The 24,724-nt window shown below is 40.5% G+C and overlaps 1 protein-coding gene across 8 annotated transcripts in view; it reads left to right on the top strand.

Moving 5' to 3' along the window:
• ZNF516 (zinc finger protein 516) overlaps positions 1–3,782 on the top strand; it is a 151,795-nt gene extending 148,013 nt beyond the window's left edge. For all 8 annotated transcript variants that reach the window (XM_075921073.1, XM_075921070.1, XM_075921075.1 and 5 more), the window contains one exon: positions 3,484–3,782. In XM_075921073.1, the coding sequence (XP_075777188.1) occupies positions 3,484–3,543 (60 nt within the window). In that variant the 3' untranslated portion in view covers positions 3,544–3,782. The remainder of the gene's footprint in view (positions 1–3,483) is intronic.
• The last annotated feature ends 20,942 nt before the right edge of the window (positions 3,783–24,724 follow it).

Here is a 24,724-nt window from a genome sequence, read left to right as displayed (position 1 = left end):
AATCACTGTGAGTGTCTGAACAGACAGACTTGTGTGTCTCTGACTTTAAAAGCAGTGGATTTCACAGGTAAAACTGGATCTTGTGGCATTGTATTAAAAGACCAAGGTTGCAGTAGTTTGTCTTACAAATGGCATCAGTAGTGCAGTTTCTGGCACATATGCTGTTCTTTGGATCTTCCTGTTTCATTTTTTAAAAAACAACATGATTGTCTATCCTGTTGGGTTCACAGCCCATTCTTAGTTTTATGCTCAAATATTTTGTTTAAACAAAATGCTCTAGAAAATTTTAAAGGACAAGTATTTGCTCTCAGGAGGCATGATTTGCGAGATGGATGACAAGATCATGATTCGTCATCTAATTGGGATGATACATGTAATTTAAAGCATCTTTATAGTTCTGTAAGCATAGGCATTGAGTCCTATGTTCAAGTATGTTGAATTGTACAACTGAAACAAAAAAAAGCAAAAAAGAGTTTAAAAGCTGCTGATCAGAAAAATATGTCATTGGCACCTTGTAAATCTCTTTCCTGCTACTTCTGTGGTACTAGAACCCACCGGCTATCATGCTTTGCAGATGACCAAAGGGGAAATGCAGCATTATGGTATTAGAGATTTGTTTGTTTGCTTGCTATTTCCTTTAGTGTGTTTATTCTTCGTGCTATAGTATCTTTTCTATCCTAGAGCCTCTCCTGGACAAAAATCGTTCATATCAAAGTATTATTAGTAGTATTGATCTGCAAAACATTAATAATGCCAACTAAATTCCTCTTTATAACATTTTGCTCACATACGAAATGTCAGTCCAGTTCCTTCCTAAGTTTTTTTTTTTTTTTAAAGATCATGATTAATGGAATTCTTGTTCGCAACATAACTATTTAAAAATAACATTTGCAATAATGTGAAATGAACTATTAATCAAAATAATAGATAATGAACAAACAAATGGCAACCTAATTTGTCTCATTCATGGATGTGGATTATAATGTAAACAATCAAGGAATCATGTAGGTTGCTGCACTTGAAATAAGGATGTTTAATTGTGGTTAATTGACTAGTTGAGTAGTTGATGGAATGTTCATCGACTACTCAACTAGTTGATAGGCACTTCCGCATTCCTCCTTTGAAATGTACAAGAGCCCCTACTGGGGGGCTCATACATTTCAAAGGAGGAATGCAGAACTCCGCATGCAGCCCGGGGCCAATGGGAAGTCCTGCTGACTCCAGGCTGCACGGGGGGGCCGCCAGCTTTTAAATGTACAAGAGCCCTCAGCGGGGGACTCTTGTGCATTCAAAGCCATGGAACCCGGGGTCAGGTGGGGACTCCCCAGCTGCCCTCAGGTTCCTGCGCAGCTAACCCCAGGCTCCACAGCGCAGCCCCCTTTAAAACGCCGCCTCAGCGTTACAAAGGGGCCATGCCACACAGCTGATCCTGGGTTCAGCTGTGCAGCGTGGCTCCTTTGAAATACAGAGACAGCGTTTTAAAGGGGCAGCGCTTCACAGCTGAGTGGCACTGCCCCTTTGAACGCCGCTTCAGCATTTAGAAGGGGCAGCTGCACAGCTGATCCAGCTTGGGGCAGTGCACACTTTAAGGGCCAAATTTTCAGCGGTTACTTTTAATTTTCTGCTTGCAAAAACATACTTGTTTAATGTTGCAGTTCGTAATTTCAAGCAAATAAATCAATTACGGGACCTCCATCTACCAAATATGCACATGCAAGTGCAGTTGAGTAGGCAGTTATGTTGCTCTTTTTTGTGGGCATAAAGTCAGATGTTGCTCTAAAGCTAATTGAAAAGCACTGAGGTGCCCTGAACATGGTAGTGTTTACTGGGTGTGGTAGTACCTCCCCAAATTCCTTAATCTAGAGTGACTGTGTTTGCCTCCAAAAGTTTGAAGTCTCTTTCCCCACATTTTGTGTGATCTTCGTTCATGTGCCTTTTATCCTGTTTCTCTTATGATGGAAATTGTACATTCCCATTTGCTGACAGCTGAGATTTTTCTCTCAGTGTAGGAAAATTTGGCCCTTAGCACTGGTTGCCGTCTTTAAATCTGAAGTTAGGAGAGTTCTGCTAATTTGGCCTGTTTCGAAGGGAATTCCCAGACTCTCCCACCCACTATCACAGCTCTTAGTCCCCACTGTAGTTATATCTTGTGGGAAGATGATAACTCCTTTCATGTTATGTTGCTACTGATGGCACTTCATCTGTGGGTGGATTACAACTGGACCTGCAGGGCACATTTCCTTCCCAAGTACTGATTGGTTTAGCTGTGCTACTGAATTACCCCTAATTGCATCCTCAGGCCAGGGTCCTTTTCACAATTTTTAGCCAGAGAAACTGGGGCAAGATGTCCCTCTCCCCCTGCGCCCCCCTCCCCCAATGCAAAGACTCCTCTCATGGTTCCCTGGTGTACCTCTAGCTGGCTTAGTGTGAGTGGTTTTAATGATAGTGCTTTTTCTTGGAATTGTGGCTCTGTCTCTTAGGCATGATGCAGCCGTACAAAAATGTAAAACATCTTTCTTAGTTTACTGCAGGAAATTCAGCATCCAACTAAGGAAGTTTTATCACATCTCTCGTTCAGTTACTATTTCCTACATTTCAAATATACTGCAGCCTGTACAGCAGCTCTTTTTCCTTTAATTTTGCTGCAAATCTTTCTGTCTTACCCCAAACTTTGGTAAATGTCATGAATCTCGGGCCAGCTTTAATTAGGAATTTTCTAAATCTATTAACGAAAGAGATGTACTTAATACATTATGTCAACCAGATCTGGGCTTTCTTTAGCTATTTCCAAAGCTGCCATGGGCACAGCTTGAAACTTGCTAGGATTTTCCATGGGTGTCGTATTTTATGTTGTGCTAATATTAAATGGTCTGTTTCACTTCATCAGGGACTTTAGCTTAAGGTTAATGTATTTATGTAAGATTAATCTTGCCATGTTGTTTTAGTCATCAAGATTGCAAACTGCATTGTTCATACAGTGATTTCTGCATGTCATTTGCTGCAAGCTCCCATTTAGAACCAGTTTTATCTTGCAGGTCACTTTTTTTTAAAGAATATCTCTTTCTGCTTTTCCAACATGGTTATTATTTAAGAAAATTGGTAAAAATCCTTTTAAAAAAAAAAAAACCTCTTTGTTCATATATAAATCCCTTTCTGTTACTGCAGAATTCTGATTTTTTGAGTTCTTCCTCTCACAGCCATTCTTAACCTTTTAAGTGTTCCTTCAGTCACTGCTGTTTTCTATTCCGGTATGTCAGACAGTTTATAGGAGCCTGACATGGTTTTCTCTCACTGGAAATTATTTAAAAAATAACTCTTTGATGTATTAGGTCAAAATTAGTGTGCATAATGCTAAAAAAAGTAGCTAAAATGTGGAGGAATGTAAGATCTCATCATAGGAGCAGAGATGTAAGTGTTAATAGGAAGATTATACTTTGGAAACAAAAGGAAGGAATGAGCTTTTCTCTTCTTTTTTTCTTGTAGGGGAGAGACCATTCCAATGCAGATATTGTCCATACAGTGCCTCTCAGAAAGGGAACCTAAAAACACATGTGCAGTGTGTGCACCAGGTACCCTTTGACAACAGCCAGTACCCCGATCAGCGATTCCGACAACTTCAAAACGATGATCCCAACAACCCCATAGAAGAACAGCTGGAAAACTTCCCTAGAAGCCATCACATCTCTGGAGTCACTGTGCTAGAGTGAAAACAGTTCTCTGCTAGAATGGAAATGCTTCTGCACTGTTAATCATTTTAAAATAAATGAAGATGCTACACATGATATATATAAATTGACGTACTAATCAGTCCCATGGTTCCTTATTTCCTTTATAATAAACAGTCGAGTTGGCAAGCACTGTGGCAGTGCAAGGCATCTATATTAATCAAGATAAGTTTGAGACACTGGAAAAATTAAACTATATGTGATTTGGACAGCGTGAAGAATTTAAGTACTGTAACAAACACCTCCCTGATGCTCAGAACGACTATTTGATACATTTGAAAAACAGCAGTGGATTTGGGAGCCGAAGAAGTATTAATTAAGGAAACTGCCACTGCTTGTCAAGCCGCAAAGTAAACTTGAAAAAAGAAAAGGAGGGGGAGCGAGAAAGAGGTGGCATTTGGTGCTTGAGAGAGTAGTGCTTGATGAAGGACTGAAGAGAAGACCATCATTCTACAATGGTTTGTTTCATTACAGTTTGGGGACCAGTTGCATTTCTAAGTCTTGTTCTTGACTGCACACCATTAATACTATGTGAATATGGAAAATGAAACACTTCCACAGAAAGACTTATATTCTGCTTTGGAAAAGAAAAGCTGATTGAACACTAAAAAAAAGAAAAAAAAAGGCTTCGGTGTTTTACTCTCAGGACCTTTTTTGTAACAGGGCTACTTTCTTTGACCTGATCACAAAGGAAGTCTGCACGTTTAAAAAAATTATTCAGCTGTTTAAAGCCGCTGATCTGTACATTTTTAATAGAAAAGGAATTGTTGAACAAGTTCAGGCTGACCTAGGCCCTTAGGGTACTTTATGCTCCTGCATTTTTGTTCAGCAAGCCAGTTGCCCTTCCTTTCTGGGCTTGGTGACATTTTGAAAAGATGAGTAACTTCTTTTGTGGTGGCAGGTTAATGTTTATATAATGTGTCATGTCTTGTACTTGGTGATCACTGGTGGTGTTGGGGGGGAAAGAGCTTTATATACCTCTTCTACAGTAACTCTTTTAAATGCAAATTTTCAAGGTGGGGGTTGTGGCACATAACAGGTTGGCAAACCATGCAGTGTAAGCAATTCAAAAATGTATTCCACAGATATAAATATTTTCTTTTCTCATTGCTGTGACACTATGTGTGATGGTAATATTTCTGAGAGTTTCAGATTTTGCACATATAATTTTATGCATTATCAAAAGTAACTGCTGCCTTGAAAGAAAATGTTCTGTGAAATTTTTTGCAAAAGCTTTACTAGGTTTTTTTTAATTGTAACATTTTGTAAAGGCAGGAAATGAATTAAAAGAAACTCGCATGCTAAATATATTTTTCAAAAAAAAAAGCAATAATTTTACATGTACAGAAATGGTAACCTTTAATATCGGCGAGAGCAACAGTTTACTTAAAACAATAATGAAATAGTGCTGTTTTTGTAGTAAATGGGCTTCTGACACAAAGATTTGTCTAAAACCCCCCATAAAGTGTGATTTTTCTGTTCTAACCCTTTTTTTGTTTGTTTGCCTGTTTATTTTGTTTGTTTTTTGTTTTTAAATCTAGTCAATAATTGGTTCTGGCTACTACTTGTTACTTGTTGTGAATTACATGACCGTTGTTACTTTGCAACACTTGCAAAAATGCAAATATAACTTTCTTATGTAATTTTTGTTACTAATTGTTCCTCATACTTTACATAAGATGTATACCAGAATTCTCTATAGTCCTGGTGTAGTTAGGAATGCCTGTGCAAATACTTATAATTGACTATCATTGACTGTTCTATAAAGTTATTTTGAGGGAAGTCACATATAGAAACATTCCATTGTGCACACACACACAGGCTCACACAACTGCTGTGTGAATTAATGATTGATCAACATTTTGAGGTTTGCACTAGCTTTTTTTTTTTTTTTTTTTTTAATTGGTTGCTTTTTCATGGATGAAAGTGATGATGACAGTTCAGGAATGAACAAAAGTAAGTTGCTTATCCAATTTGTTTGTGTTTTAGTTATTAAAATTTCTTCTGTACCCAAAATGGCACAAAAGTGTAGTGTACATTTGTAATTCCACTCGCCCCCTTTTTTGCAAGCAGATACGAAAAATTATAGGTAATATTTAGAGCAAAATGTTGCTTCCTGGAATCTTTTTTCCAGGATATCTGACAGAGCAGAGGATAGTGCTGTCATTACCATTACTGGGATGTTAATCAGCAAAGTTACAATCATAATTTAGCTACATGAAGCACAACAGTAAGGGAAATCAGTTTAAATAATTATATGCTGTGTATAGCACAGAAATGAGTTTTTCACATAATTAAACAAGAAATGGGAAGAGTGGGTGGGTCAATGCCAACCGCAAAAACTAGCCATTTTCAGATGTGAACCCTAGGCTCTCTTTCTTTCTTTCTTTATCATTGTATTGTATTGATTTTTTTAAATTCAGTTAGACCGTACTATTTAAAATGATTTGTGTTCTTTATTTATTTAGTTAATTGGTTTTGATCAGCTTTTTGAAACAGCATGATGATTTTTTAGCATGACACACTCCTGTAAGCCATCTTCTGACTGTTACAGACTTTCTACTACCTCTACCAATCTACTGTTTCCTCTCCTTAACAGGTTTTTACAGTGTTGCAGTCTAATGTAACTTAGCCAATAAAGGGTTTGATTATCTATACTGCAGATTCTCAGTGTATCTGCCATCCCTCTCTTTTTTCTCTCTCTCTCTTTTTGCCTTTACTTTTCATCACACTTAAAAAAAGAAATGACAGAAAGATTCTCCGCCACAACCTTTTTTCTATAGTGAGTGTTTTAGAATGACCAAAAGTCTGACTCAAATACCCTCTTCTTGAAGAAAATCAACAAGTGTATTGTTGTGTTTCTTTTTTGCATCCTAGAATTCTTACTGTAAAAAATGTATAAATAAATTCTTGCATGGTAAAAAATGGAAAGCAAATCATAAAGCCAAAACAGATTTTAGTTTTTGTTTCAAAACCACTTAAACTATCTAGTGAAAAGCTCAGCGCAAATCACCATCCCCACCACATCATATAAGAAAAACACTGCTTATGTGAAAACAGCAAATTAAAGGAAATTACCCTTTTAAAAGTACCAGCTTGCATTTGTGTGAATAGATATCCTGCTATAACTGTCAGTCAGGTGAAATCTGTCTCTTGAGTGATTTCCAGACATTGAGGGTGTGCATGTGCCATGGTAATCTGTGTAAGCGTGTTACCTTCTAACGGTGTCTCACGCTTTATACAACATTTTTATATTTTGGAATGCACGTCTACATTTGCCTCATTCAATATTTCAAAGCATACTATACATTTTAGACTAATTTGTGAATGTTTGTACTTACCAATGTACGTAATACTCTCAAATGTTCCAACCTGGTCTGTACACTTTTTCTTTTGTACTCATGAATTTAACTGTAAATGTATTTGTGCATCCCTATGAAATGAGGAGAATGCATTGACACATTAGGAATTTTTTTTCGTGACTCCCAAAATATGTGATTTAACTAGCCTGCGGAAGGACGCAGACTAGAGTGAAGAATTTGAAGTAAGATAACTGTTCGTGAGTAGTTCTCTTCTGGTTTTAAATTTGTTGGATTGCAAGTCAGGAAGATAGCACTTCATGTATAAAACACAACTCCGTTTTTTGTAATTCATCAGTTTCATACAAAGCAAGACATTGTCCTCCAAGTTGACAATTGTGTTTTTGCTTTCATCATACAGTTCCATACTGGGTCAAATCCTGTTCTCTTAGGTAAAATTCCTACTAATTTCGGTTGGAGCTTTGGCTAAGTTGTGCCTGTTTGGGCCTAATCTGCCTAGAATATGTTAGAGGGACACTAAAACAGAAATATGTAGAACTTGCCTTTACCTCTGCTATTGAGAGCATGATACATTACAAAAAGACATTGTGCCAGCACAGGTGCAGAAGGAAGCAGGATGACCAAACATTGAGTGCTGGCGCCTTGATGAGAGCACAGACTGCTTTCTAGAGCAATACCCAGTCCAATGAGGACAGGGGGAACTGTAACCTCAGGCCTTCATCAGCACCACACCCAAGAGCAGAGCTGGCTCGCCATGCAAGGGTGGATATGCTGGTGTTCCCTGAAGACAATATTGTGCATGCTGAAATCTAAACTTTATTATAGTAATTACTATATTGCAATCTGGAGCAATTTTCTGTCATCTGTTACTGTAGGGCCCCAAACTAATGAAATAGACAGATCTCTTTCAACCTAAAATGTGATCTTTATTTCCGATAGCACCTGTCACACGCTAAGCATTTTCCAAACAAAGAAGGGATGTGAATGTGTCACTGGGGGATACTTACTGGGTACCATTCAACTGGTACCTGGTAGCAGCTCCATGGTTCTGGGAATGGCAGACTTGCACCCAGGGTGGTGAAGCTGGGAGCAGACGCTGCCCACCCCATGCGTGGTGGGGCCAGGAGTGGCAGTCCTGCACACACAGGGAGCAGGAGCCAGCAATCCAGTGGGCTGGGAGTAGCTCCAGCTGGGCTAGAGCCCTCCCCCCGCCCTGCGATTTTGCTTAATTGGTTAATCGGTTAAACCTAAGGTTTAACTAGTTAACTGATTAACCAGGATTGTACATCCCTAAAGCTAAGAAGCAGGTACAATACCTTTCACTAGCAATTTCACAACCTAAAGACAGATTAAAAAAAAAGATACGGGGTAGGGAGTAGTAGCAAATCACATACGCAATTATGTTAACAGAAATACACGGTTATTAACTAGGGTAACAATTTCCAAGTTGCTTCTCATAGGTTGTTGTCAGAGTGAATGCGAGGTTTTGCTGCCGGGAGAGAATAAGCTCTTCAAGTTGAGTAAGAAGTAGCAGCAGCAGCAGGACTTGGTGACAGCTTGGCTGTATGGGGTAAAGAGAGGGATGAGTCCCAGATGGACCCTCACATTGTGGGTTTGAGGAATGAGAGTGGTGTTGACCATATCGGAGGAAGGGGTTAGTGGAGAGTGTGTATGAGAAAAGTTTGATTTTGGCTAGGTTGAGTGGAAATTGATGGTGAGAGATCCCTGAGGAGTTACCTGAGATACAAGACTATATAGGGACATGGTAGAAATGGTGGAAAGCCCAATTTGCAGCAGAATCAATAGAGGTCAGCATAGGGACTCGGACTATAGAAGATGTCATGAAAGGTATAGTCAATGATGTGAAGCAGCAGCAGTGGTGTCTAAAAGAATAAAGATGGAGTAGAGATCATGACACTTACATAAAATAAGATCTGTCTCTGCCCTACCCTACCTCGGGGCGCCCATTCTAACAAAGGAAATAAAGCAGAGAAACTGGAAGCAAGAAGAATCTGCCAACAGTTTAAAGCTGGTGTGCCATCTTATCCTGCAAGACAGATGCTCGTTGCCTGAACCTGGATTATTTTGTGACAGAAAATGAGAAGCACCTTTGGGGCCTTTGATTGACAGATCATCAAAAGATTTAACTATGTTTGACCAGGGGGAAGCTAATGTCATTACTGTAGCTAAGGCTGGGCTGAAAGACCTCTCCAGTCCCCTGAGAGTTCAGAAAATGCATCTTCGACAGAAAAAAGAAAGCTGACTAGCCACAAAGCAGAGAGTGTAGTGGACCATCATTTTAGAGGACATAATATTTTTAAGCAAATGCTGCATTTCCATAATCCTTTGAAGGTGGTAGACCATCTATGTAGGTAGGACTCTTTTTGGGATACAGTATTTGGAAATCCTGAGGAGAGATTGAGGGGGAGGCTGCCACCCTACTCCACCGCACTGCAGCCCAGGGGATCCATATTATTACATGTTGGCCTCAAGCCAAGTTTCCCCTACACTGGGGCCTGCTGTCCCTGGGCCACTTCTATCTCCCTCTCCATGGGTACTTGGGTCTCTAATAGGTCCGCGGCTCCCAGCCAGTCCACAGCCTCTGGCAGGTGTAGGGGTCCAGACCAGTCCTCAGTTTCCAGCAAACGTGGGACTTCGGGCCAGTCCTCAGCCTCTTGTAGAGCCAGGGGTCTGGGCCAGTCTTCAGCCTCTGGCTGGCACAGAAGCACCGGGCCGACGTCCATCTCCACTGCTCGATGGGGCCCCACTGCCCTCCTGGGCAGGCCTTTTATAGTCTTGGTCCTGCTTCCTGACTTCCTGTCATGTGAGGGGTAGGACCAGGCTCTGCCCACAAGAGCTCATGGAGGGGTTCCTCCCCCTCAAGATCCGTGGGCGGCCACTCCACCCTACTTCCACCCCCATCACAAATCATTACCTAACCTTTGCACTGTATTCCATAGAATTCCACTGTGGTTTTCTGAAAAACAAATTTGCATGTAGAGAATGTAACAGAACCTATGAAATCAACATGATACAGATATACAGGAGAAATAAGCCCTTGTTTACATAGTGGGGAAAGATCCTTTATTATTACCACTGTGGGATCAGTTTTCTTGATTTGTAAGGATTATGAGAGGGAGTATTGTTTGATCCTTCCTGTTACCCAGGCCGTATCTGCACTGCATTCAAGAAAAGATGGTTGATCTGTAGTATGCCAGACTCAAGGAGTGAAGAACCCTCCATATTATATTCCCCACTGTTCCCATGGACTTGGGTGTTTGGGACACAAAAGGAGAAGATAGTGAGCAGCCTAATGTATGTTACCATTTAAAAAGTCAGAGATCTCCCCCTACCCCTCTCTAGCTCCATTGAACCATGCTTAACACATTTTTCAAGTTATTGTTCATATATATTCCAATATGTGTCTGCACGGTTTTCAGAAAGTTTTCACCCTAGCGGTATCTGTAGGGTTAGCTGTAGGGACACCTGGCATGGCACTGCTGCAGTTGCATATATAAGGCACAGCCACCTCTCCAGTTCCTCCTTTTTTTTTTTTGAGACATGTTGATCTAAGCACTAGGGATAAATCCAAACAGACCCAAGGGAAATTCAGGTGAATTCTCCATTTGTCGCTGCTAAAGATAATTTGATGGATGTTTTTATAGATCCAGTCTTTTGCTCAGTGTAGTAGGTGATGTTGGACAAAGCAATTTACCAGTTACAGTGTTCAGGGCAGCAGGAAGGACAGGCAGTAAGAAAGTGTCAAAAAATGACATAGGCTTTTCCCTCGCTGTCTGAAAGACTGATGATTTACTTCATAATGCACTGTTTATGGGCTACTCCATTTTTTGCACCACCGCCAAAAGTTTTAGTGCCATCATAGAGAGACACCAAAGGTATTCCCTGTATAAGATACTTAGATGGTTTTTGTATGCCCCAATGATACAAAATGATATGAAGAATTACATGTGGAGGAAGAGGAAAGGAAGAAGTCCGAGAAACATCAATAAGGTCATTACTGGTGCTAACTTTCTTAAGCATGAAATGACACTCTTTCTCAAGTGAACATATTCGCCTCAGGGATAAAATTAACTACCATTGTTAAATCAACAGCAACTTTAAAAACAGACACAAAGATAGCAGGAGCTGTCATCACTAAGACCTTTGAATTGTGTGCCCTGTGAGTATTTTGAAGAAAAATAATCTTATGCATAACTGTTACTTTTATTTTTCAAAAAAACTAGTAAACTCAAATTATTTAGAAAAATATTCCTTTAATGTAACCAGGAATTTTCTGCACTGGTCAGAATGGTTCCCGTAATTCAAACATGTGAGAAATGCTGGTTAAACTTCTCTAATCCAGAACCCTTGGGACCTGGCCAGTGCTGAACCAGAGAATTTGCCAAACCATGGGACCAGCATAGCAACACTTCCACTGCTTACTAAGCCCTTAGAAGACATTTAGGGATAAATTGGAGCTAAATAACAGCACTGAGAGCCAGGACTGGTGGCTATAAACCAACTTTATGGGACCACAGGAAACTTAGCCACACCCATGCTAAGTGGACACCCAGCTAGCTAACATCATGCCGGACCACGGATGTTGCTGGACCAGAGTGTGCCAGACTAGAAAGGTTCAACCTGTAGTTGAATACTCAGTGGACAGTCTTTGAACAGACATGATTATAACTTCAGGAGTTAGCCGAGTTTTTCTGTACAGGATAAGCTTAAAAACCAACAAATGGTCTGGTAGCACTTTATAGACTAACAAAACATGTAGATGGTATCATGAGCTTTCGTGGGCACAGCCCACTTCTTCAGATAACTGGAAAAACTCCAGTAATCTAAAGAAGTGGGCTGTGCCCATGAAAGCTCATGATACCATCTACATGTTTTGTTAGTCTATAAAGTGCTACCAGTCCATTTGTTGTTTTTTATGATTATAACAGTAACTGAGGGTAGGCTTTTAAAAGGACTTGATCAACATTTTTACTGAAGCTAGTTTGGAGAGGTTAATTTAAATACTTTTTAAAAAAAACTTAATTTTGTATATTTCTGGCAGCTCTACCAACTGTATTTGATAATTATCAGAAGAAATTTCTGAGTGACTCATTGGAATGTAGATATTTTTAGTTAATCTCCGGATCATTTCTAATGTTTCTTTGGGGACAATTTTTTGTAAGATTCTAGAGTCTCTAGTATATTTTAGAAGTCCATATTTAGAGTACTGAGGCACCTTTGAACAAGGTACTGTACAAACATAGTTAAAGATAGTCCATAAAAGAGCTTAGAGCCTAAACAAAGAAGACACAGAGTAGTCCAAAAGAAGTAGTATTAGCTCAATTTTCCAAAGGCAGAACTGAGTCAAGATGATTTAGTGACTTGCAAAAGGTCACTCTGGAAGTCTTTGGCACAGCCAAGAATTGGACCCATATCACCTGAATGCCACTGTGGTACCTTAATTACTAGATTGTCCTACGTGTGTGTCAGCCGACGGTCAGGGCAGTGAGTCCCTTATGACCGGCTGAAGTTCTTTTAAATTGTGCTTGGTTCTGTTACAGCAACTGAAGGAGTCAGGTTAAAGCTTAAACAGTTACTATTTATTGTTACAGGGTAAACTTAGTTGTTAAATGCTACTACTGTGTTACAGATAACACAGACACTACAAAGGACAGGACAGAAATTACACTAATAAGTCACTTACAGGTACCATGAAACCCTTTTGGTTCTCTGAGCTCTTATTAAATGCATGCAAAATACACATAGCAGGTATATAGTCTCACCCCTGCATTCCAGACTTGGCGTGGCCAGCGTCTTTCTCTCAATCCCTCGGGAAGAAGTAGGGCGAGGTTGGGCGTCCCACAGACCTCGGGAGACAATCAATACCTGCCAGCAGGTATAGATGATTGGAGCTCCAATTGGGCGGGCTGCTGAACCTCTTTTTATACCCCTTGGGTCATGTAGGCTTCTTCCTGGTTTCAAGTGGCCAATTAGGAAAAATGGCTTTGAATGCCAAGTTTCCCACGAAGGGTGCAAAGCATAATTTACACCTGGGAAAATGCAGACAATGGGCACCTCTGGTATGTGATGGGCGAAGATTCCTCTCCTGGGACAGTGCAGGCGTGTCAATTACTGGTACTAGCCATCAGGGCGACGGGAGGCCCCGGGTCGTCAGCTAGCCCATTTACTGTCTGGTTTCTGTTTATGGTAGAGTCAGGGACAGGCAGCAAACCTGTGTTCCCAGGGCATCAAAGGCTGACTGCCTTTCTCTTGCTCTCTGGGGGGGGGGGGGGGGAACAAGATGGGGCTCGTGGAAAACAAGATGGGGTTTTGTGTCTGGCTACATTCCACCCCCTTGACACGCCTCACTATGTCCCAGAACGCAAGATGGCGGTGATGCCAGCACCCTTTGCCCTCCTTGGAGGAAGCTAAAATCGCCCTATCAGCAGGGTCTGATCAGATAATTTTGGATCAAGGGATTGATTAGGATCACTTCCCAACGCCATATACCAGATTTGTGCAGAGGAGGTAGCAGTGTACACAAAATGCCTAACAATACATAGAAACATGCAGCAAGCAATTACAACAAGTAAAATGGTTAATACAGTATTTACAATAGAGTGAAGGAAGGGAGTTAACAAAAGTCCTAGGTGTTGGGCTAGACAATCTAGCCATGAGGCTTTACATTTTTAGTTACAGCATGTCTTATTCCATACCGTTTGTTGCCACTTTCCTTGCCTTCCACCCTTGACCTCCCCCCAGAGTTATTTAGAGGATTGCGGTAGTCGCTGTCATTGAACCATACCGGTCCCCATCGGAAGATGTCACTTTGTTTCACCAGTCATTTGGGCTGAGAGGGACAAACTCGATTCCCAGTCCAGTAGAGGAGTCAAGTAAGGTGTTCTGGTACAGCAGTAGCAGTTGGGATGAGGAAGAAGACCATGGCGAGTTGGAGTACCATGTCTTATTTCAATAGTCTGTAACTAACAACAGTGGTTGCAAGCACAACAACAGCAAGTGGTATATATATATACAAAAAGTTCATGGTGGTGTCCCGGATCCACACCAGAATTGGGAGGGATCCATCCCACTGGAGCACTGTTCAGGGATATTGCCTCAGTTTTCTGTAATAAAACATAAGGTTTGCCGGTCTTGGATACAATCCAAGCCTCAGTAATGGTTATTGGTGTTAGCCCAGCATCTGCAGTTGTCCAGACTCCTTTCCCTTATAGGAGTGCAGTACATGGGTTTGTGTTCCCAAACTGGAGTGTTGGGACCAGGGCTATTAAGTGGTTTAGTCCCATGACTGTAAACAACCCTGTTGTCCATCGGGTTGGGTAAGCAAAACCAATTTTTGAAACAATTTTTACTCCAGTTAAAACATACTTCCACCCTTGCTTACTGGTGGGTAGTGTACCAATATAATTTACTTGCCAGGTTGCCCATAGTATTTTTCCATCTCTTAGCCTGGCAAATCATTGCCTTTCTGTTATGTTTCCTGAGTTCAGCACATAGGGTGCAAGCTTGTACCAGATCTCTGGCTTGTTTGTGGGTGATAGGCCACCCCCTGGCATGTGCCTGCCGCACCAGCTCTCTGTGTGTCCCAAGGTTTCATGTAGCCAAATGTACAGGTGTTCCCAATCCACCTGGGCAGCAAAAATTTGTACTGCTGCATCTGCTAGGTTATTTAGCTGTGCAGTCAGGGTGTTATTCTTTTGGTGAGCTGCCACATGACCTATGCTTAAGGCATTTTGGGTTGAATACTGGTATATCCATTTCCAATATTCCAATCTCCAAACAGGTTTTCCTATTTCCCAGTTATTATTCTTCCAATTAGTTATCCACTGGGTGGCTCCAGCCCATACAGCATAGGAGTTAGTGTAGATGGTACTGGCCCCTGCCTCACAAGCTAATTGATTGCTGCCAGCTCTGCAAGCTGAGCTGTTCCTTCTATGTTTGTGGACAGGGGTGCAGTGGATGTGTCTGCTGAAACAGCAACAGCCTTCCCTGTCCACTTTCCTTTGAAATAACCAGGCAGCCTGTATTTACATATAATGTTGAATTTAAAAGCAAGCCAAAAGTGTTATAAACTCAGCCTTGAAAGAGACAGTTAAGTTTCAAAGCTTGAGTTTCTAAACTAATAATTTGGTTTCTAGAAAGTTAAGTGTCCTAAAAAGTTGAATGCCCAACAGAAGCACTAACCAATTTGTGCCTTGTCTGTTTGCAATTTTAAGCAAGAGGACATTATCCAAAACAAAATAAAACTATTTAATTTGAAATTCACAAAATAGAGTTACAATATATATAGCTCATTCCTTTATGCAGTTAACCAATTAAGTTTCAGTAGAATCCTTAATTTTCCTTTGCAGATTTAACAAAGGTGTCCATAGACAAAATGTTTACATTTGATTGTTTCTTTGCCTACATGATTTGCACAGTGCTTAAGGAAGAGGCTGCAAAGAAACAAGGTGTCATTTTTAAAACAAGATTTCCCTTCACATATTACAACCACCACTTAGTTCCTTCCACACTCCCATGGAGTCCACCTTTATCTTCACATTCCCTCAAATCACTTGCTTTGTTCTTTCAAAATGTTTCTCATTCCTAGTAACTTTCTAATGTTTGCTTTACTTTCCTTATTCCTTCAACCATGCCCATATAGGACTCCAAACTTTTTGCCTTCCCTTTTTCACATGCTAAATGACTTTTCCCAATGAGACCTCTCCACTTTTGCATTTCTACCTCTCCACTTTTGCAGCAGAGGCTTTTACATATTTACAGGTAGTTAGCCAATTTGTAGGTCTGAAATTGTAGGGACAAGCAGTTAACACTTGATCAGACCAAGGGCTATGCCCGAACCTTTGCAAGATTTTGTTTAAAAGGGGTAACATCTTTTACAAATGCCAATTTCTCAGTCTTCTCTCTGCCTTCTTAAAAGACTGCTTACATTTAAACTTTTCCTAGTATACCCAACCTCCTATTTCTTTCTTTCTTTCTGGAGGGCTACAATTTGAACTTTCTGATATTAGGTAGTTTGCTAATCAAACTTAGCTATTACCTGCAAAGCTTCTTTGTGCTGCCAGCTAGGGCATTTGCACCACAAAGGGAATCACAACCTGGTGTGGCTCCTGGAGCTTTCACAGCATTTTAGTCTGTTTGCAGTTTTTCTGTACCTTCATTTAACAACTTGGACTAAAAGTAAACCAAACCAATTTGTTTTAAACCTACAAACAAGATTACTGGACCTTGAAAACTTCATTTTATTTACACTATATATATATATATATATATCTACACACAGATACACATACATTCTCTCTGAACCTTTCTTACACTATTTCTACATAGCTATACAACAATTACATTCCCTTTTTATTCATTGGGGTAGTTCAGTTCCAATAGAACCCCCTCCCTTTAGAGTTCTTTTAGCAGTCTCTCTAATCAAATGTACGAATTTGAATCAAATTTGCCTGGATTATTTACAGACATTCCTTTGGAAAAAGGGCCCATTTTTCCTTCAGAATGACTGTAAAGAAACCACAATTTTCTATCTACACCATTTTAGCATTTGTACAACTGCTCAATTCTCTCCATTCTCTGCAGAGTTTAAATTTTCTGTGTGTTTCTTTTTTTAAAACACTTTCTTATCTCTAAAATAAAAACTGGCCTTGTTTCAGATATTACACTTGTAAGTATGTTTAAGGATTTAGATTTCCAGTACTTACTGCCTTTTTCTCAGTTCTACCACAAGGCTTTCAATCTTATCTGTTACCTGCCTGCTTGTCTGGGCCTGATCCTGTTTTCCTTTTCTGCCTGCTTGCCTGGGCCTGATCCTGTTTTCCTTGCTAAATGGAAAGTGGCTCCTTTCCACAGACTCAGGCTTTGTCCCATTCTTTAGCTTGCAGGCAGTTCTATACTTACAGAACTGCACCCACAACTCCTCAGAATTTCCCCAATCCTCTTCTAACATTTCTCTATCCCATTTTGGGTTGCCCCAACCTTCCTGGGCAAACCCTTTCTCTATACCACTAAAATCCATGTTTATCATGACAGGCTTCATGTTGCTGTATGTGAACCAGTAGCACAATCCTGCCGACTACGCCAATTCTGTCAGCCGACGGTCAGGGCAGTGAGTCCCTTATGACCGGCTGAAGTTCTTTTAAATTGTGCTTGGTTCTGTTACAGCAACTGAAGGAGTCAGGTTAAAGCTTAAACAGTTACTATTTATTGTTACAGGGTAAACTTAGTTGTTAAATGCTACTACTGTGTTACAGATAACACAGACACTACAAAGGACAGGACAGAAATTACACTAATAAGTCACTTACAGGTACCATGAAACCCTTTTGGTTCTCTGAGCTCTTATTAAATGCATGCAAAATAGACACCTAGCAGGTATATATTCTCACCCCTGCATTCCAGACTTGGCGTGGCCAGCGTCTTTCTCTCAATCCCTCGGGAAGAAGTAGGGCGAGGTTGGGCGTCCCACAGACCTCGGGAGACAATCAATACCTGCCAGCAGGTATAGATGATTGGAGCTCCAATTGGGCGGGCTGCTGAACCTCTTTTTATACCCCTTGGGTCATGTAGGCTTCTTCCTGGTTTCAAGTGGCCAATTAGGAAAAATGGCTTTGAATGCCAAGTTTCCCACGAAGGGTGCAAAGCATAATTTACACCTGGGAAAATGCAGACAATGGGCACCTCTGGTATGTGATGGGCGAAGATTCCTCTCCTGGGACAGTGCAGGCGTGTCAATTACTGGTACTAGCCATCAGGGCGACGGGAGGCCCCGGGTCGTCAGCTAGCCCATTTACTGTCTGGTTTCTGTTTATGGTAGAGTCAGGGACAGGCAGCAAACCTGTGTTCCCAGGGCATCAAAGGCTGACTGCCTTTCTCTTGCTCTCTGGGGGGGGGGGGGGAACAAGATGGGGCTCGTGGAAAACAAGATGGGGTTTTGTGTCTGGCTACAGTGTGTCTACACAGCAAAGTTATTTTGGAATAATGACCGTTATTCCGAAATAACTATGTGAGTGTCTACACAGCAATTTGAAATAACGGATGGCTTATTCTGACTTCTGTAAACCTCATTCTATGAAGAATAACGCCTATTCCAAAATAGCTATTTCAAAATAAGGCATGTGTAGACACTCTACTTCTGCTATTTCAAAATAGCCTCTCATCATGGCCATTCTAAGTTCTTCCTCCTGGGGCTCTAAATCAAGATAGCTCCTCTACATCAGGGAAGCCTGCTTTGGACTAATTTTGAGGCTTCCCTGTAGTGTAGACTTGATATTTTGAAATAAGTTATTTCAGAATAACTATTCCGGAATAGCTTATTCCGAAATAACTGTGCAGTGTAGATGTACCCTTTGAGGCTTGGTTCCGAAGTCCTGCTTGAAGTGTTTGGGCACAATGCCTGTGTTAATGGTAATGTCTTTTATATTTAATTTCCTTCCTTTAGTGGACTTATTTCTCCACTCACCATTAATGTCCGTTTATAAAACAAAACAGGAATGTATATCTGGCTTGTCTTGTACAATTTGCCCTATATAAGGGACACTAAGTTGCTTCACTGCTCAAAAAGCATGGCTTTCTTGCCTCATCTCACCTTATTCCATGGGGATAACAATTTATTGCTGATCCCACCAGTACCAGATTACTACCTCTCCCTCCACCAGCTTGACAGAGTTGGCTGATGCTTGGGGATAGAACTTTTGTCTCCTACAACTCTCCAACCATGTGTTGGGGAAAGAGTCGTGAGCATGTAGTATCCCCAATTCACTGGACTCCTAAGTCCTAGGAGGCCACCCAGGGACTTGCAAAGAAGTCATACTCTCATATTCCTGTACAGCTGCGTGCACTGAGCCACAATCTGGCCCCTTAGCCAGCAGGGAGAGCATGAATGTTTGGTGTGAATGTTTGCATTTGACCTGGGCTAGGAAGAGATGGTTACTTGCTGTCCTACAATACCTAATGCAGGAAAGTCTTCCCAGGGTAGAGGTCTGTTTTTTACATTCTTTCTACGCTTCTTTACAAGTTGCTCTATAAACAGAGAAAATAAGAATGAGGGCCAGAAGCTGGAGTTGCCACTGATTTCTCTAACTTATCTACGGAGAAATGGTCACACCCAGAATTCAATAAAATCTGCTTAAGTTTTTCTAAAAAGCCTTAATTTGTAATTACACAACATCTCCATGAACAAACATATATCATTTTTTTTCCCACTAGAATGGGGATAAGATTTTTTTTTATGGACAGCCATTAATACACAGAAAGAATAGAGTTATCTAAACCCTATAAAATAATTCCTCTAAAACAAGAAAAAAAATCCAAGTCAGGACCAAATTGTGTTTTCATTGGCATCCATGTACACTGGGAGTAATTCCATTGGCATCTGTGATGTGTCACCGAGTGCAGAATTTGATTTCCAGTGCATTAGTGACTGGAACTTAACTGTGTAAGTATGCCCATATTATTTTACAAGAGATAGAGAATAGAATGGAGATATCAAAATGGTATTTGTCCCTATAGGCTTATGACCAAATTGCACTGCCACCAATTTTAGAGCTCTGCTCCCCATTTAAATTAAGAAATCTGTTTTTTTAAACTGATGGCATATTTTGGCTCTTACTGTTTTGAAATATTTTTTCCCCCTTCTGGCAAAAGCGCCATTTAAATGTTTCAATTTGAAATAAAACAGAGCCTAAAAAAGTGGAGGCAAACAGGTTTAGGCTTCCTAATGAAACACCGAAGTAGAGGCAAATAAGCTCTTAAAAAGACTTAGCTTTACCATGGAAATTATTTTAGTTCAAGTAAAAATGTAATGGGGGTGGGAAGTGTTATTGAAATTTTCTTTCCCCCCCCTACCTTTTCTGGTGGGGGGGGGGAGTCTTGAATTATGTAGGCAGTAGGCTACATAGCTAAGGAAGATAATTGAGCAAGGAAATTTTAAGTGAATATTGGCAAATATTCACAAATTAAATTTTGAATTCCTATATGAGAATATTCAAACAAGAAGTCTGATTTCAAATGCTAGAGTGATGCAATCATATTACAGTAAATAATTACAGTCGTCTTAAGGCGCACAGCCAATGTGTCAAGTCTTGGGTTGTGAAGAGAGCAAGAGTTCCTGATATACAATAGTCGTCACCAGTCAAAGACTTAAAAACCCAATCAGAACTTTGATGTTAAATCTGGTATTCATTAGGGTCTAGGTCACTCATGATAGCACTATAGTGATATGCTCACTACTGTTGTTTAGTAAGTGGACTGCTACATGTTGCACAAGTTGAAACATTTTAAGTGTGAACAGTTTCATTGTGAAGCATGTAGTGCACAGTGATAATGAAGCCCAATGATCATTAATACATGTGGGTCACTTTCACCAAGGCCTTTCTGTCAGGAAAAGAGAGATTCTCTGGTAGGAAGATGATTTAGCACCTGCTGCTGTTAATATATTTGGCACAAGGAACGAGTTCAGAAGAACCATGGTTGTGTACTGATTTCTTGGTTATTCGCTACTGAGTGTGATAGGTTCTGCTGGCTAGTTTTGAACATTTTACTTTCCCAGACATTACCACCTGGGATTTAATCAGGGTTGAATTCAACCAGTTTCTCTTCAGCCAACTTTGGGATAGATGGGAAATGGTGGATTGTGGATTGTGAGGTAAAGATGGGGGTCATCTGTATATTGCTAGCACTAGTCTGTGCTATCGTAATAGTCAGTCCTCTCTAGGGGGAGTGCTAGTGATCATCTGTTAAATCTTAGTAATTTCTGCTCTGTGGTAGATGATCATCTAGCAAATTGTCAGCATTTTAATGAAATGTCTTGATGATCAGCATTTGGAGAAATAAATAACAAAGTAAAAGGAAATGTTTTGGTCCATAAGAGCTTAAAATATTTAGGACAGTCTGAAGATAAAGGTACCTTATGAATGCAAAATAGCCCTTTACTGTGGTAGCTGGAGGCCTGTTTCTGCTCACTTTGAAGTAAAAAAAAAAAGCTTCCTCAGACTTTATTAAATGCATAAACATACCCTTGTTCTGTATTTCCAGTGCTTTTTGCCTTTACTACATTTGTATTCTTCTGTTTGTCTTTCAAAAGCCACAGGGCAAGATGAGCTCCCTTTCCTCAATAGCATCATGATGATTATCAGGTGTAATTTCCATTATGAATTTGTCATTGGGCAAATAAGTTGCTTTGAATGTGGTCCTTCTTGCCCACTCATTAATTCATCTCCAGTATAAAAACAACAACCCTATTTCATGATTCCGTACATTCCAATTACTACTGAATGTTCAGCCTTCACTTATACCCTCTACTTCCCTTTTGGACAAGGCTGTCTGTCTGTCTGTCTCTCTCTCTCTTAGTCTTTGCATTCCTTCCAAGTTGATGCATGTGCTCATGCGTAATCAAGGCTGTAAAACGTATTTAAAGCTGTCCAGCACTACCCACGAGGAGCTGAATCATAAATGAGAGTATTGTCCTACCTGTACTCTTACTTATCCTTCCATCCGTAATAGATCCTTTCATTTGTGCTCAATTAGCGTTTCCACTCTTGCATTCAGCCCCTGAATGTTTCCATTCCTTTCTTCAGGTCTTGAATGCTGATGGTGTGGTAGACAGTTGCCTCTAGCCCATAATTTGTTTAGCTCTTTTGTGCAATAGATTTCACTTGGAAAAAAAAGAAGTTTATTTGTTTTGACAAGCCCAAACACGATGGTTGTATTGTGCCTCCAACATGTCATAATATAAAATAGTCCCTGCAATTAGCTCTGTGGTATTACTGCTCTGAAAGAGTCTGCTTAATATTTTTTGACAATTGGAAGCTCAAACCATAATGCTCCTGTAAAACAGAATTAGATGGATGTTCCTTTTGCTCTTGATAGAGAAGAGAACTAAGGTGCAACAATCATGTCAGAAGCAGTCATTTTTAGAGCAGAACCTCACTTTAAGTAGAGAGTCTTTTCCTTTCACTGAAATGCTATTCTATTTAGTGATCAATGTGGATTTTGACACTATGCAACCCTGAGCCATTTCCTATGGATCCCTACTATACTGCTGTCCTGTTTCACAGGTCAGTAAAATAACTCCAGTGGGATTGTCTGACCTCAGTGCAGAAAATTTTCACAGAGATGCTGGCTGGACACTACAGTATAATTAAATAATGGACACATTTCCACCACCCTATATTGGAAACCCACTGACCGCTACACTTACCTTCATGCTTCCAGCTTCAATCCCAGACACATTTTTCAGTTGATTGTATACAGCCAAGCCCTACTATACAGCCAGATTTGCTCTGACCCCACAGACAGAGACAATTACCTACAGAATCTTTGCAGAGCATTCCTAAAACTGAAATGCTCACCTGGAGAAGTGAAAAAACAAATTGACAGAGCCAAAAAAAAAGATACCCAGACATGAACTTCTTCAAGACAGACCCAAAAGAGAAAATAACAGAACTCCGCTTGTTGTTACCTACAGTCCACAACACAGACCCCTCCAATGCATTATACACAATGTACAACCCATCTTGGAAAATGATCCCTCACTCTCAGAGGCCTTAGGAGAAAAACCTATTCTTGCTTACAGACAACCCCCTAACCTGAAACGTATTCTTTCTGATAACTATGCCACACAACCACATCATAAGCCTCCAGGAACCCAGCCCTGCAACCAAAAAAGATGTCAACTCTGCCCACATACTGGAGCAAACAACATAAGCCACAAAATCAAAGGGTCATTTGACTGCACATCTAGTAATTTGATCTATGCCATCAAATGCCAGCAGTGCCGCACTCCTATATATATTGGACAAAATGGACGGTCTCTGCGGGAAAGAATCAATGGTCACAAATCGGATATACGTAAAGGGAACACACAGAAGCATGTTGGTGAACATTTCTGCTTGCCTAGCCACAGTTTGACAGACCTGTGAGTGGCTGTCTTGTCACAGGCCAGCTCCACAAGCCAGATACATAGGGAAGGACTGGAATTACAGTTCATCCACAAATTCAATTCACAAGCTAATGAACTCAATTGTGATATGGGCTGGCTAGGACACTACCTACTTAATAACCACTGACGGTGCTAACAGCTCTCTGAGTAGTATCCTTTCTGTCTTAGCAATCTATCTATTGACTTTGATTTTTATCTGCTTATGTTTAAGTGGCCATTCTCCAGATATTTAATGATGCTCTGTCTCTCACCCTCCTTCCTTTTTTCTTTTTCTCCCCCCCCTACTTCTGCTCTCATATTTATTTCGAGTTTTTATATCTCCTACTCATATCTCCAGTCATCTGAAGAAGAGGGCTGTGCCCACGAAAGCTCATGATACCATCTACATGTTTTGTTAGTCTATAAAGTGCTACCAGACCATTTGTTGGTTTTTTTAGCTGTTCTTTGTTAGGTATTAAAAACGAGTGGTCCTGTGGCACCTTAGAGACTAATAAAAAAAAAAAATAGGAGCATGAGCTTTCGTGGGCAAAACCTACTTCATCAGATGAATTAGAGAGGAATCCGGTGAAGTGGGCTTTGTCCACGAAAGCTCACGCTCCTGTATATTTTGTTTAGTCTCTAAGGTGCCACAGGACCACTCATTTTTAAAGATATAGATTAAGGGCATATCTACTCTAGGAAATTATTTCAAAATAACTAATTTGACCTAACACCTGATTTTACAAAATCGAAATAGCATATTCCCACTATGGGGAAGCCTTGAAATTAGTCTGAGGCAGGCTCTGTTAATGTGAACGTGCTATCTTGACTTAGAGCTCCAGGAATCACGGCAGAGTAATTCTTTCAGATTTCTCTGGGGAGTAGTTATTTTAAAATAGTGGCATCAGTGTGTCCATGCTAACACTATTCAAAATAACTATTTTGAAATTAGTATTATTCCCCAAGGAAAGCAGGAGTACAGATTTCAAAATAAGTGGCTCATTATTTTGAAATAACGGGCTTGGTAGTGTGGACGCTCTGTTTATAAGTTCAACCTAAGGGGGTGGGGATGGGATTATTTAGAAATAAAGCCCTAATGTAGAGGCATTAGTTAGAAATAAACCCCTAGTGTAAACCAGGGCTAACATGGCTACCCCTCTAACTCCACCAGTACCAGATTACTACCTCTCCTTCCACCAGCTTGACTTTGTTGGCTGATGCTTGGGGACAGTCATTTTATGCTTTTAAGCTTTTCTAGGAAACCGTGGTGGCTACAAACATACTTTGTTTAAAAAGAGAGAGAGAGAGTGTGCTGATGTTTTCCTGACTCCAACTCTTGGGCCTTGAAGGAAAACACCAAATATTGTGAAACCATCATAAAATTGCAAGAGTGATGAAGATGCTGATGAAGTTGGGAGAAGGAGAAAAATACACCAGCTTACACTCCCTTAGACCTCTCTGAAAATGGCTACTGGTTTGCAACTGGATTGTGTATAAGATCAGCACAGTGGCAACCAAGGCATTAAGGATACATCTACAGAGCAAAACAAACACCATTACAGCAAATCTTAGCCTTGTCTCAGCCTTGGAGAGTTCATGCTATGGACCTAAAAATAGCAGTGTAGACATTCCTGCTCTGGTTGGGCCCTGTTTCTTTGCTAGATTTTGCAACCCAACCCAAGTGGGGACATCTACACTGCTATTTTTAGTCCCATTGCATGTGTCCTACAGACCCAAGT

This window comes from Pelodiscus sinensis, chromosome 2, assembly GCF_049634645.1.
Source record: "Pelodiscus sinensis isolate JC-2024 chromosome 2, ASM4963464v1, whole genome shotgun sequence".
NCBI lineage: Eukaryota > Metazoa > Chordata > Testudines > Trionychidae > Pelodiscus > Pelodiscus sinensis.
The sequence above is the reverse complement of the archived record's forward strand: the minus strand, read 5'-3'. Positions and strand labels throughout refer to the sequence as shown.